The 14,174-nt window shown below is 35.6% G+C and overlaps 2 protein-coding genes and 1 long non-coding RNA gene across 3 annotated transcripts; all 3 read left to right on the plus strand.

The window, feature by feature from the left end:
• The first annotated feature begins 2,347 nt into the window (after positions 1-2,347).
• Positions 2,348-6,054, plus strand: LOC125576920 (GBF-interacting protein 1-like). Its single transcript, XM_048737459.1, has 7 exons — positions 2,348-3,068; positions 3,773-3,816; positions 3,915-4,029; positions 4,116-4,182; positions 4,258-5,164; positions 5,272-5,526; positions 5,797-6,054. Exons 1-7 carry the CDS (start codon positions 2,930-2,932, stop codon positions 6,052-6,054), a joined length of 1,785 nt encoding a protein of 594 aa, XP_048593416.1. The 5' UTR covers positions 2,348-2,929.
• A 798-nt stretch (positions 6,055-6,852) lies between these two features.
• LOC111214633 lies at positions 6,853-8,238 on the plus strand. Its single transcript, XR_002663996.2, has 2 exons — positions 6,853-7,446; positions 7,858-8,238. It is a non-coding gene; the product is annotated as an uncharacterized LOC111214633 (long non-coding RNA).
• Positions 8,239-10,825: 2,587 nt separating this feature from the next.
• LOC106430623 (two-pore potassium channel 3-like) lies at positions 10,826-12,458 on the plus strand. The gene is made up of 2 exons (XM_048738719.1): positions 10,826-11,937; positions 12,033-12,458. Exons 1-2 carry the CDS (start codon positions 10,826-10,828, stop codon positions 12,184-12,186), a joined length of 1,266 nt encoding a protein of 421 aa, XP_048594676.1. The 3' UTR covers positions 12,187-12,458.
• The last annotated feature ends 1,716 nt before the right edge of the window (positions 12,459-14,174 follow it).

A 14,174-nucleotide genomic window follows, 5' to 3' on the forward strand; every position in this document is an offset into this window, starting at 1 on the left:
GTCTCCCGATGGATTACCCGTCAAATTGACAACATAAGAGATCGACCGGATCTTCGAAGAGGTAATATTTAAAAATCATATTTAAATTAATTTAACTATTTTAATATAAATAACTATATGAAAATTTTTTCTTTTAAAGGTTGCTCCTAGAAAGAAGGGACAGACAGTAGGAATAAGCTCTGTTAACGAAGTTGCAAGGGCGACTTCGACAAACTCTTCGAGACGGGACCAAGAGAATGCTCGGATGCAGGCTCGAATGGATCCAACAGGATCGTTTGGACTCCCTTGAGGATCTGCTGGACATGATGGCGGTGGGAAACCCGCTTATGCAGAGAGCATTGGATGAAAGACGGGCGGCGCTTCGACAACGGCATCCCGAGACTCTCATGATCCGAATGTTGCTGCGACCTACTTCGACAATGTGATCCCATAGTTTTTATTTTAATTTGTATTATAAATTTAAATATTATTTTATGACATTTTAGTTTTTATTATAAAATTTAAATTCTCACATTTCATTTTTAAATTATAAACATTTTAATTTTTGAATCTTTAACAAATATAATAATAATTATATATATAAGAAATGATGTAATTTCGTTGTAACTTTTACAAAGAATATACATCGAAAGACTTGTAAAGTCGTCGTAAATTTTACGAGATTTTTACATCGTGTAACGTTTAACGAGTACCTTACAAAGACAGTATACGAGGCTATTACGACAAACTCTTTCTTTCCGTGTTACGACGAAGAGTTCTCCTTGTAAATATTACGTGGTTTTTACGACGAATCATCTGTTACGGTGGATGTTTAACAAGAAACTTGTTTTCTCGATAGTTTGTCGTAACACTCTTATTACGTCGAATTAACGAGGAATATAACACTCGTAAAAAATATGTTTTCTTGTAGTGGAGCAATTTGGGAGCAGAAGAAGCAAACTGTGTACCTATATCACAGACAAAGTAAGAGCAGCAGTAATATAAGAGTGAAAACAGAGATTTCTATCACATTGTTAATGTGGGATTGAAGTTTTATTGAAAGTAGTGGCACTAGCAATGTCTATATTTTCTATGAATATGTTCAGGTTAACCAAGGAAGCATGTAAAAAAATAAATAGTATCCGTGCAAAGTTTAGGTGGAGCTCAAGTGATTGCAAACGATTATGTATACTTCAGATAAAAGGGAGAATGGGGTTCAGAGGCTCAAAAGTTAAAACTATTCAATCAGTCTTTACTTCGGCAAACAAGAATGGACAATTTTTCACAATCCAGAAAGTTCGATGGCAAGAGACTTTTGCCAAGAGTATTATAAACGCAAGAGACTCGTGCCAAAAATGTTAAAAAAGACAATGACTCTAACTGGTGACCATTAAAATAGGAATATGAACGAGTAGAAAATGAATGAATAGAAACAAAATAAAAGGAATAAAAATAAGTATTTATTCTTTTTGTTCCAAATCAATTTTGATAAAAAAAATATTTTTTCTATAGTTATTTAAAATTCAAGAAATGACAAGGAATCAAACGCAGCAAAAATTCCCCATAAATGATGTAATTTTTAAAGAATGATTAGGAATTTGAGACAAATCCGCTCATACCCCTATATCTCATAACATAATCTCAAAAGAACCTTTTTGTTCTTTTAATTTTATATGTCAAACGAAAAATCATAAAATTAAAATGGAAACGTTAATATTTTTTATTTGATTTATAGAATTTGATAAAAATATTTCAAAAATCCAAAAACGTTGTTTTCCATATTTTCGAAAAAATCATCAAAATGTGATTAAAAACAATTTTAAAATATTTTTTTCTGAATTTGAAAGGTATAGAATTTAAATATTTGTCCATGGGCTCACTAATCCATAGGAGGGAGTTAGGATTTAGTTTTGATGACCGGAAAGGATTTGATTTGGGAGTTTGAATTTTGATCAAAAAAAGAATTATGAAATAGGGGCATAGGAAATTCTAGGAGCTCATAGGAGATTGGGCATTTCACATTTGGGGCACGCGATAAGTTGGCTCGAATTGACTATTTCTCTTAATCTCTATGTCACTATTTGGACCCAATATACTTTTCTAAAGACAGTATTTTTACCGCAATACTAAAAAAGAAGTTTCCTTTTGAACTCTGGTTCTTCTTTTTCCTCCTCAAAATCTTTCATCGGCCACCTCAAATCACAGAGCCGACCATAATCGAAGTAACAGAAATAAAAAAAAAAAGTTATAGATTGTTGTTTCGCATATAAAGATATTATAAACTTCAACCAGTCCTAGAATGTCATTATATGAAAACCTACGGTTGCTGGTTTGTTTTTGGTATTTGACTGTGTTTTATGGTTTCCTGATACTTGTTAATACTATGCATCCTTTTGAATAACCATACTCCTACTTTATTTATGCTCCTACCAATATTTGCCTTCACTTAATGACCATATAGACAACGTAATTGATTCTAACAACCATTCTGAAAAAACTAAGCTTTATAAACTTTAGGTCCATATTACGTGTATTATTTAAGTTGGGCCGCAATAATATATTTATCTTATATATCCATTACATTAAAAACGAGAATTCATATTTTTTCCATACATCTGCTTCGGCGAGTGAACTTTGTAAAACTATTAGAATATCTTTACAAAGTAATGAATCTACTAAATATTTTTTCCTAGATATACATACATAATTTTTGTCTAAATCACCATTTTCATTACATTGTTTCCAAATTCAAATATTTTAGTCTTCTAAAGCCATAATTAGCCCCACACCCAAAGAGCGTAAGAATAAAAGACGAATTTTCCCCAATATTCGAAGCTTACGATTGAAAATCACAAGCTTGAATAAAGAAGCTTGACTTTAGAGCATTTTGATTTCGAATCTGATTTCTGTTTTTGAGAGAGAGAGAGAGAGAGAGAGAGAGAGAGTGAAAATGGGCTCTAAAGACAGCGTTAGAAAGATGATTCAGAGTTTGAAAGAGATCGTGAACTGTTCCGACTCAGAGATCTACACGATGCTTGTGGAGTGCCATATGGATCCTAACGAAACCGTTATTCGTCTCATTTCTCAAGGTTTTTTTCGTCTTTCTTCTTTCCTTTAAGCTTTTGTAGATTCGCGGGTGAATTTTCGTAAAATAGATAGACATTAATGGCTAGCGCCTAGGTGACCTCGACGGGCTTAGACATTTGCAAATTATAATTTTTAATTAGCATTTTATATTAACATTATATATAAATTTTCCAGCGCTTAATAACAAATATTTTGGTAAATATAAAACAAAATTGAATTTACAAAATAAAAACACAAACAAATTTGTGAACCTGCATAAAGAAAAAAAGTTGGGGAGAAAAGACAAACTGAAAATGAAGATGATGATACAATTAAATTGATCATAATTCAATTTGATATTTTTACTTGTTTTTAATTTATCTAAAAATGTGATTTAAAAAAAAACTAAAAAAGACATGAAAGCCAAACTGGAAATTTAACCGATTTATACCAATTTCGATTGATTTAGACCAATTTCGATTGATTTAAAATGGTATGTGGCCATTTAAACCGATTTGGATTTTCTAGAACCGTTTAAATCGGATTTTAGAAAAATAGTTATGGTTAATACTGATTTGCGTCTGCCTAAACCAATATTTAGAACATTGATTTTCATTTTAACCCGATTATGGAAGTATATAAAATTAGTTTTTTTGGTATTGATTATGTGTTTTTTTTTGTTCAATTCTGACTTTCTTATAATGCTGTTTGGTTTCAAACATTTCAGATGCTTTTCAAGAGGTGAAGAGCAAGCGAGACGAGAAAAAAGACGTTAGTTATTGCAGATTGTTTATTATAATGCCTTTATAGTTTTCAGATGACTAGTTCCATTTCGACTCATTTCTCTCTTGTTTTGTCTCTTTGGTCAGACTAAAGATCAAGCAGAGTCATCGAGACGTGGAATCCCAAATCGTGGAGCTAGAAACAGTGCTAAGTCCAGTTACAACACCGCTCGAGGTGGCGGCAACAAATTTAACTCCAATGGTAATAATATGGTTATGTTTTTCTTCTCTTAGTTGTGGTTGATAGTCCGAACCAATTTCTAAACTTGTTGATCTGTTTTGGTTCAGAGACAAGACTTGCCCAAAGAGGGAAGGGAGCACGTAACCATTGGGCTGGCTCTTCAGCACCAAACAGGTTCTCATCTATTCATGTGGTCTTATCATCGTTTAAATCATGCGTGTGTGTCGTATAACTCCTTTGCTTTTGTAGTGATCGTCCTAAAAACGCTGAAGTTAAGGAAGCAGAACCAGCGGGTCCAACTGGTGCAGCTTCTTCCTCTTTGCTGCCAGCACCAGCGTATCAATCCGCTTGGGCCAAAGCTAACCCCGGGAAGAAAACTATGGCTGAGATTGTGAAAATGGGTAAGCCTCTTCATCAGAAGAAAGTCAGTGCGCCTCGTTCATCAGAGACGCAAGAGAGTGGAAGCAAAGCCCCTTTGAAAGATGAAGGGTCTTCAACTGAGAAGCAAGAGAGTGGAAGCAAAGCCCCTTTGAAAGATGAAGGGTCTTCACTTGAGAAGCAAGAGAGTGGAAGCAAAGATCCTTTGAAAGATGAAGAATCTTCATTTGAAACGCAAGAGAGTGGAAGCAAAGCTCCTTTGAAAGATGAAGGGTCTTCATTTGAGATGCAAGATGTTTCTGATCCAGTGCCTTCTCTCTTGAAACCATTTTTTGAACCTAAAACACATGCCGACCAAGTTAGCGAGCCTCAACATGTGGATGAGTCTCAAATGAATGATGAGGTCCTCGAGACGAAAACAAATCAAGTTGCAATTCATCCTGATCTAGACCAGGTTGCGCAATTGTCACACTTGAGGTTTGGTAGCTTTGGCTTGATAGGATCAGGCCGAGCTAGTAGTCGCTTTAATTATAACTTGGAGGACACGCAAGAGACAGAAGAAAATTCATCTTTCAGACAACATGATACTAACTTCTATGGAGGGGAAGAAGAACTTAGATATAATGCTACTGATGAACAAACATCCTATCAAATAGATTCGACCGCTAGAAACTACCATGCTTCATCAGATTCTGAAAGAGAAGCGGCACATCATGAAGAACCTCCTCAAGAAGATCCATATATGCAGAATCTTGACAGCTTCTTCACCAACGTAATGGTAAATATCTCCTTTTAAAATCCATTAAGTAATCGAAATTTCATTTAAAAGATATTAACCATATAAATTATTTGACACCAATTGCTTACAAAAAATTCTTCTTGCAGGATCTAAGAGATGAGAGTATTTCTCCTCCCGGTGGAGGACAACAAGCAGCAGCTCTTTATCAACATCCCGCCTTATACCCATACTTTAATCAACATGGAATGCCATTAGGGTATCATGGTAACTTCATAAGTGATCCATTCATGCCCCATGGTTACATGCATCCAGGTTTTCAGCAAGTGTTTCCTGTTGGTAACCATCAGGTTCCTCTAGTTGTGGTTATTCCTCCCTCTGCCTCATCACTTCAGCAGCAGCAGGTAAACCAATATATTGTTTTGTTGGTGTGAGCATCTGAATTTCTAGTTCTTTTCTTGGTTTGGTTTGGTTTTGTTTTGTATGGTTTGGTTTATGCTGAATTAGAACTGGAATTTAGTTTTGGCTCCGTTTAGTATGAAAATTTAGTGAGTTTCCATGTTTATAAAGGTTAATAGGTGAATTTTTGTTTGGCTTTTGGTTAGAAGAATTTTGGATATCTATTTTGGAACCCTTATTAACCTGTAGGTTCTTTCTTTTGTTTTGATCCGCAGAACGAAAACACATTTGCCTGGCAACGACCACACATGCGTGTGGCTCCCAGTGGCGAAGTTTACATCTACAGTGTTAATCCAAACATGCAACCTCCCGGTTTCGTTCAAGCCCAACAACTGCACCAGCAACAGCTGTCTCAACAAGCTTTAATATCACTGGACCAACTCCATCATCAGCATCAGCATCAGCATCATCAACAAAGTGCTGGAGAGGCGTCTAGTCAGACTCAAGAACAGCTATGGCCCAATAACAACTAGTGATCAAAAGCAAAACCCCTCTCTCCATGCCTTGATTTTTCTTTCCTTTTTTATTTTTGTGATGTTTGTTATTTCTGAACAGCGATGAGTTGATTCAGAACTATGAAAATGGTGTTGTGTGTGTTTGCATGTTTGGCTAAGGGGGGGGGGGGGGGGGGGGGGGCGGGGGGGGGGGGGGGGGTTTGTTAAAGACTTTTAATGGTTGGTTTGTTGACTTGAAATTCTGTTTTTTGTTTTTGTTTTTGTCTTTACTCTTTAAACTCTTCAGTCTTGACATCCTATTATTAGACCAGATTTCAGGCTAGTGATCGTTTAGTCCAGACCGGTCCTGGTCTGAACCAGTATGTCTCAATTAACCCTGGTCAGTCCTTGCTATTTGAGAGGCATGAATTATAAAAACAATATCACACTATATAATTATTTTACTATTTATTAAGACAGCTAATCATGTGTTCATGTTTGGGTGTCTGTTCACAAATAATTAATTTGATGATGTTCATATAAGATATTATATGTGAAACTACATTTTAAGTCCAAATAGTGTAAATATATGATTATATATATATATTTATTTATTTATTTTTAAATAGAAAATCCGGTTGAACTGGTCCGACCACTCAACCAACAGCTATACCGAATCGGTATTTGATCCGGTTTTAAAAACATTGTTTAGTCCAGACCGGTCCTGGTCCGAACCAGTATGTCTCAATTAACCCTGGCCCGTCCTTGCTAACTGAGGGTCTATTGAGAGGCATGGATTATAAAAGCAAGATCACTAGATAATCTTCTATATATTAATTGAGAATCATTTAAAAAATAGTAACCTTATATTTTGTAATATTTACAAATTAAGCTTATTGATGTGGCGCTTAATTAGAACACAATTTCGCTGAGGTGGCATGATCAGAATCAATTGGAAAATTAGTTAGTCCAATGTCAATTTGCTAGGGAAATTATATTAGACGTAAACTTTGTTATATGATTAACAACTTATAAACGAAGTCTAAAAAATATAATAACAAAGAAACGTAATACGTTTCTGAGAGGCCGTTGCGGCCGCGGAGAAGGAGTGGTGTGAATCAGGGAGGCGATGTGGTGGGCAGAGAGAAGGACAGTTGAAGAAAGAGAGCGGAGGAGCAGTTGGTGAAGGAGATGGAGGTGACGAGACGGAATTAATTGGGAGCCGGCGTCGCAGGTTATGACAGTGGTGGGGGTTTGGAGGAGGGACGGTGGTCGCAGGGGTTTTGACGGTATTGAGAGGTTCGAGGGCTTTGACATGTTGTGGCATGTGGGTCTAATGGAGGTGCGAGGAGTGGGAGAGGTGCGTAGAAAGGGAGAAATGGTTGGAGAAGGATTTGGGGAGAGGGAAGGAATGGGATTGCTAATCACTTGGTAAGTCTTTTTTTTCGATCTAAGAATCAAGATCTTTCATGCTTTTCAATATATGTTCAAGCTGTTGAAACGTATCTGCAGACTTACCGTCTTATGTATATGTGATGATAAATGTCTGATGCAAATTATTATTATTGGATGACAATTAGTCTTATTTTTTGTGGGTTCATTACATCTTTTATTTTTATGGTGATTTGAAATACCTGTTTGGACTACTGGCCTTAAGGAATTTGTTTTGTCTCTTAGGAAAATCACTTGATGTGCTATGATAGTTCTGATGTTTTTGTTCAGCACTAAAAGTCCAGACTTTGAGATGAGATACTTTTTTAGTTTCAGATGTTATATTTATATTTAGGCCAATATAGTGATTGCAGAGCTTCTAATCTTCCTCTGTCTTCAATTTTTCTGAAGGTCATAAATACACATCTTCTCGGTCCAGTGCTGGGATGTTTGAAAATGACTACTATAGACCATCAGCATTACTTGGAGACTGGTGATATACCAGGAGTTGCAGGGATGATAGATTCCTTTTAATATGTGGACTGGAGGTGCAGTACGTGGGAGATGAGCAACAAATCTTCTAGAGCTTTTGAGAGGCCGTGTGGTTTTAGAAATGGTCGGACCATCGGAGGTCGTTTGCGGAAAGGCCACCACCTGCTTCAGATACTAATACTACTGTGATGAACTCTTGGGAACCAGCTAGGAATGTTAAATGAAAGTATTTATATAATTAGTTACATAAAATTGAGTAATTTCATTTTATTTCTATATATTACATTTTCAAGTAACAAATATCTAAATCAAAATAATTCGAAGTATACCATGATTCATAGGATGAGTGTTCAATCTGGTAAAACCGAACCAATTAGAATCGAACCGAGCAGAAATAGAGAAAGTTATTTGGATTTGGTAAATACTGAATAATACCGAATGAATGAATAATACCGAATGAATGTCATTTTTAAGAAACTGTGATATATAGATATGGTTTGGTATATAAACCCATCAAACCGAATAAACTGATCAATTCAAATTCAATAGTATAATTATATGTAAACTATATAAGATAATTGGGAATAAATACATAATTTATTTTATTGTATGATTTTCATATTTAAAATGTTTATTTTAGTAATTTAATATTTTATTTTAAGTTCAAAGTTATGTTTCATTTTTATCTAATTAAATAAAACATAATTTTTTTACCTTTTTGTTGACAAATATGTGTGCTAATGTTTAGTTATTTATAATATTATGGATTAATAATTTTTGTTATTATTTCTAACCTATAAAATATTATAATTATTAACTTAATATGCTTACTAATTATTTTAAATAGTAAAATATAAATAAATAAGGCTATCTAAAAACCAAAATATATGTATGTTATATAAAAGCCGATATTTAATCATATAAAGTAAAATTCATAAAATATTTTAAAAGATAGATAAATTATGTTTTTTTTGGTATAAAACTAAATAAACCGAAAACTGAGCGTATGTAAACCGAGCGTATGTAAACCGAGCCAAACGAAAGTAAATTTGTGGTAGCTATTTTTTATAAACCGAAATACCGAAAACCAAAAAAATTGAACCGAAATCAAACCGATATCCGAATTGAATACCCCCACTTAATAAATTTAAATTTTAACATGGGCCAAGCCTAACCATATTTTTTTTTTAACACTGAAGTTCTTTATTAATTTAAAAGTCCAAAGAGGACAAAGTTGAGGGAGAAACAAAGAAATAAAAGCTGAAAAATACAAGTACCATTAGGTACCACATCACTCTTAATAGAAGAGAAATAGAGAATGGAAGCAACTTAGAGCCCCCTGAGGACGGAGGAGGAGGGAGTTTAATCTCCTGCTTCTTGCTGAATAAGCTGATCAAGCCACAAAGGACTACCAGACCCAACATACGATTGTGAACGAGCCCATGTGACCACACTTTCTGCAATGGCTTGTGCTACACTGTTTTTCTGATCAGAGACATAGCATATAGACCATTCTTCAAAGCAGTGCAAGAGAACTAGGATTTGTTGGATCAGGGGTAAGAGGTCCATATAGTGATAAGGGTTCAAAAGGGACTGTCTCACTCTATCGAAGAAGCTTCAAATATGACTTTCTTCTGCTTCAAGCTACCCATCGCTTCTGCCTATAAACGAGAGTCGGCCTAACCATATATCTATGAACCCATTTTAATATCTATAGAACTCAACCAATTCCGCTCCATATATGAAAAATTGAGTTGTGTATCCCAGTTCAGACAGTTAGGTCTAAAAACAACATAATTCTTTGTTTTAGACTTTTGAATTTTATTTTATCCGTATAATGTCGTCTCGCGCAAGGCGCGGGTCTCTACCTAGTGATTTAACTATTTGTTAAGACAGCTAATCATGTGTTCATGTTTGGGTGTCCACACATAATTAATTTGATAATGGTACTTTATCTAATCGGGTAGGAGAATCACCTCATGTGAGATTCGTTGGGAAAACGACACATCTTGCCGGTTCATCTTTACTCACCTTTGACTACAGTGTAAAGCCACAAGAAACTGAGAAAGTACCATCTCTAATGCTTCTACTTGCATCCTTGTGATAAAGTTTCTTCCGACAAATCCGTAACCTCATAAGCAGAAACCCACCTAGGGGTGGGCATTTTACCCGAAATCCGAAGTGGCACCCGAACCCGATCCGAAAAACCCGAACCGAAATCCGAACCGAAGTAGCAAAATATCCGAACGGGTATTGAATTAGGAGAGATTGGATATCCGAACCCGAACGGGTAATATCCGAACCCGAATGGATATCCGAAAATAACCGAACATATGATAATTAACCTTATATTTATAGTTTACATCTTTCATTTTATATAAAATATTTATATTGATACTACACATACTTTAAATTCATATGATATACATACAATTACGTAGAAGATGATTTGCTATTCGCTTAAAATGCATGTCAAACTTCTTATTTCAGCAATTAACAAAAAGTTACATCCAAAATTTAAAAACAATAACCAAATTAATGTCTTTTTAGTTTGAAAATGTTATGTCCAAATATATTAACCATGCAATCTATTAAAAATAAAAAATAGTTAAGTGAAAAGTTATATATTTAAATACAAGAAATTTGAGAAATGAAAATTTTCATTTTTTTTCTTCAAAATCTAAATATCCGAACCCGATCCGAAATAACCGAAACCGAACTTAAAATACCCGAACCCGACCCGAAGTATAGAAATACCCGAACGGGTTCTACACCTCTATACCGAAATACCCGAAAATCCGAAATACCCGACCCGAACTCGAACGGGTACCCGAACGCCCACCCCTAAACCCACCACAGGTTTTAACTTTTCCGACAAAAGAACAAGATGTCAAACGAGGGAGGTGACGGTAACAACAACAACATAGAATACATGATCAGCCCCAAAACAAGAAAACCACCTCCGATTCTATTACCCTTACCTGAAAACGACGAAGTCACTATTCCGATGACACCGTCCGAGTTCAAAGACCGTTTAATCTTCGGACCCTCGCCGCGAGACTCCTCTCAATACTTCCATTCACTCTCTCAGAAACACTCGCCGTCCTCCTCCGCCGCCGCCGCAGACACCTTCCCCGACTCCTCACCGCTAGATCCCCTCCTCCCTCCACAACAGCATCACGGCCATCCACTCCACCGATCCAAAACCGCGCCGGCGATGGCCATAATCGACGATCTCCACCACCCAATGCATCAGCAAACCGAGCTCGAGCCATCATCACGTTCTGTAGTGAGACAAGCTTTTGCTCTACTGGTCGTCTACCTCTCCTTAGGCGTCCTTATCTACTGGCTGAACCGTGACCACTACGTAGTGAATCAAACCCATCCCGTCGTTGATGGGTTATACTTTTGCATCGTTACAATGTGCACCATCGGTTACGGAGACATCACACCAAACAGTGTCGTTACTAAGCTCTTCTCGATCATGTTCGTTCTCGTTGGGTTCGGTTTTATCGATATTTTGCTTAGCGGGATGGTCTCTTACGTTCTTGACCTTCAAGAGAGCTACATGTTAGACTCTGCTAAGCGGAGGGAGGAGCCTGATAAGAGAAGATCGTATATTATCGATGTGAAGAAGGGAAGGATGAGGATTAGGTTGAAAGTGGCGTTGGCTTTAGGTGTTGTGGTTTCATGCATTGCTCTTGGTGTTGGGATAATGCATTTTATCGAGAAGATTGATTGGTTGGATTCATTTTATCTCTCGGTTATGTCGGTTACTACTGTTGGGTATGGAGATAGGGCGTTTAAGACGTTGCCTGGTAGGCTTTTCGCTGCGGTATGGCTGCTTGTGTCTACGTTAGCCGTGGCTCGGGCTTTCTTGTACTTGGCTGAGGCGAGAGTTGATAAGAGGAATAGGGAGAGGGCTAAGAGAGTGCTGTGTGAGACAATGTCTGTCTCTCAGTTCTTTGCTGCTGATATTGATAACAATGGTTGTGTCAGGTATGTGACTCATTCTTTGACACATTCCTTAACTTTCTAATGAATCTTTAGTTCTAGTCTGATATATCTTTTATTTTTTTTGTGTGTGTTTGTAGTAAAGCAGAGTATGTGATTTACAAACTCAAGGAGATGGAGAAAATAACAGATAAAGACATAACACCGATCTCAAAACAGTTTGACAAACTCGACCGGTGCAGCAATGGAAAGATTACTCTTGTAGATCTCTTGGATAGTAGCAGTGGTGATTGATCCTCTGCAATGTTTTGGTTTAGCTTAGTTTACAGTCGTTGCAAGTTACAACCTGATCAAATGATGCTAATGAGTAAATGATACTTGACGAGGAGCATGCTCTCTGGTTTACCTAAATCGGGTCTTGATTATGTGGTTGGTCTTGTTGCCTTTCGTAATTGGTTAAGCGACTATTCACTCGTCCAATTTATATAAACTTGGGTGCTTATGGTAACATGTATATAAGCAAGAGAACTAATGGGAATAAAAAAAGGAAATAGTGGTATACATATCTAAAAATAATATTTTTTCTAGTAGTGAATATCATAATTTCAGCTTTTTGACTGTTTTAGAAACAATATTATGGTGTATGCGCGTGACATAATAAAAAAAAGAACCGTAAATGTAAACACTCTAATGTTTACCAATAACAAAATGTAAGAATTGTAAAAAAAAAAAATGTCAGATTCAGTTTTTTTGTAGTTATTTTTCTTTTAAAAATGTAAACTTACTAAATTGTGATGAGGTATTTAATAAAAAAAAATGTAAAGCTAGCGTTGATAATACATGTATATAAGTATAATCGTACACGAGAAAAAGAAGAAGAAAAACAAAGTTTAGAAGGATAAAGATTGGTTTGAAGAAGAAGAAGATGAACTGGTATAATTTGACAGCAGAGATCGGCACGGTGTTGGGTGTTCTTATCTTGGCTCTCGCTTCGTACTTGTATGGTCCCTGTTTAATTAGGAAGTGTTGTCCCCATTCTGAGACGCCTGATTCTAATGTCTAACTATTATAAGTTACTAGTTTCAACTATGCTTTTTGTTATAGATTTTTAAATTACTTATAGAATAGCATATCGGCTTTTTTTTTTGTTTCACGATATTGTAACTCTATCCTATGTATTGCATTGATATTATAGAATTCTGCAGTTTTATCATACGTTATTACATGTTAATAGTATACGTACCATCATCCAAAATTTTAGAGAAATCTCAAAACGAACACTGTACTTTACCATTTTATCAATATGCGCAGAGAAGCAAATTATTCACACCAGAAGTATGTATTAATGACATAAAGCTCACAAGAGCTTTTCTGAAAAAAAAAACCTCACAAGAACTACTATCAAATAGACAATAAAAAAGTTTGTTTGACCAGATAAATTATAAACAATAAAACATGACAATATCAAGAACTCAAGAGATGTCATGATGACATGACAACAAATGCCATGTTTCTTCTTAAGATCTTGTACAAGTGAACGATTTGAGAGGTCTATATCCAGCGATCGAACAACTCCCTTTGGCCTAATTTCTCTCAATTCTGAAGTCACACTTCTCATAATAATATCTCGACGGGTACTGCAAGTATAGTGATAATGATCTAGAAACCAGTCTCTAGCTTACTAAAACCACGTTCGGATTGATCTTATCTTATGTCTTTGGTCTTGTCTTGCATTTATAATGTCGGATTTTTAATGCCAAAACCTCTCAATTATGTTTCATTTGGATAGAAACCACTCAATTATTGATTCAATGTATAAACTCTCCAAGTCACTTGTGTTAATGTAACAGCCTCTCCTTCAGTTGTATTGTTAAAACAAAATGATGTGTTTTGATTATTTTGTAAACTACATGATTTTTTAATAAAAACAACACATCATTTATTTAAACATCATGTAGTTTAAGCTTAGGACTTATGCTCTCTCTAAACCCAAGTGTTTCTCAAGTTATCGAGAGAAAGAGATGAGGAATCTTAGTTTTTCAAATTCTGGGATTTTTGAATTTTAATTGTGAGATCGAAAGAGGGTTAATACGACAGAGGGCTTTGAGAGTCGCTTTGAGTTTCATGTGTCAAAATCAAAAAGGGAGAGTGAAGGAAGAGAGTTAAAGAGTTGTCCGCAATTGGAGCTTTGAAGATGAACAAGTAAATTATTTTGTTATTTGCTTTCTTTTGATTTAATTGGTTTCATCTTACTGTACTTATCAAATGTTTTAGTTTATATC

The sequence above is a fragment of the Brassica napus genome, chromosome A8 (genome assembly GCF_020379485.1).
Source record: "Brassica napus cultivar Da-Ae chromosome A8, Da-Ae, whole genome shotgun sequence".
Lineage (NCBI taxonomy): Eukaryota > Viridiplantae > Streptophyta > Magnoliopsida > Brassicales > Brassicaceae > Brassica > Brassica napus.

Excerpts from the sequence above, each read along its gene's own strand:
- LOC125576920 (XM_048737459.1), top strand. The coding sequence starts at position 2,930 with ATGGGCTCTAAAGACAGCGTTAGAAAGATGATTCAGAGTTTGAAAGAG. Across the intron at positions 3,817-3,914 it reads AGCGAGACGAGAAAAAAGAC|ACTAAAGATCAAGCAGAGTC; the intron begins GTTAGTTATTGC and ends CTCTTTGGTCAG. Across the intron at positions 5,165-5,271 it reads GCTTCTTCACCAACGTAATG|GATCTAAGAGATGAGAGTAT; the intron begins GTAAATATCTCC and ends TTCTTCTTGCAG.
- LOC106430623 (XM_048738719.1), top strand. The coding sequence starts at position 10,826 with ATGTCAAACGAGGGAGGTGACGGTAACAACAACAACATAGAATACATG. Across the intron at positions 11,938-12,032 it reads GATAACAATGGTTGTGTCAG|TAAAGCAGAGTATGTGATTT; the intron begins GTATGTGACTCA and ends GTGTGTTTGTAG.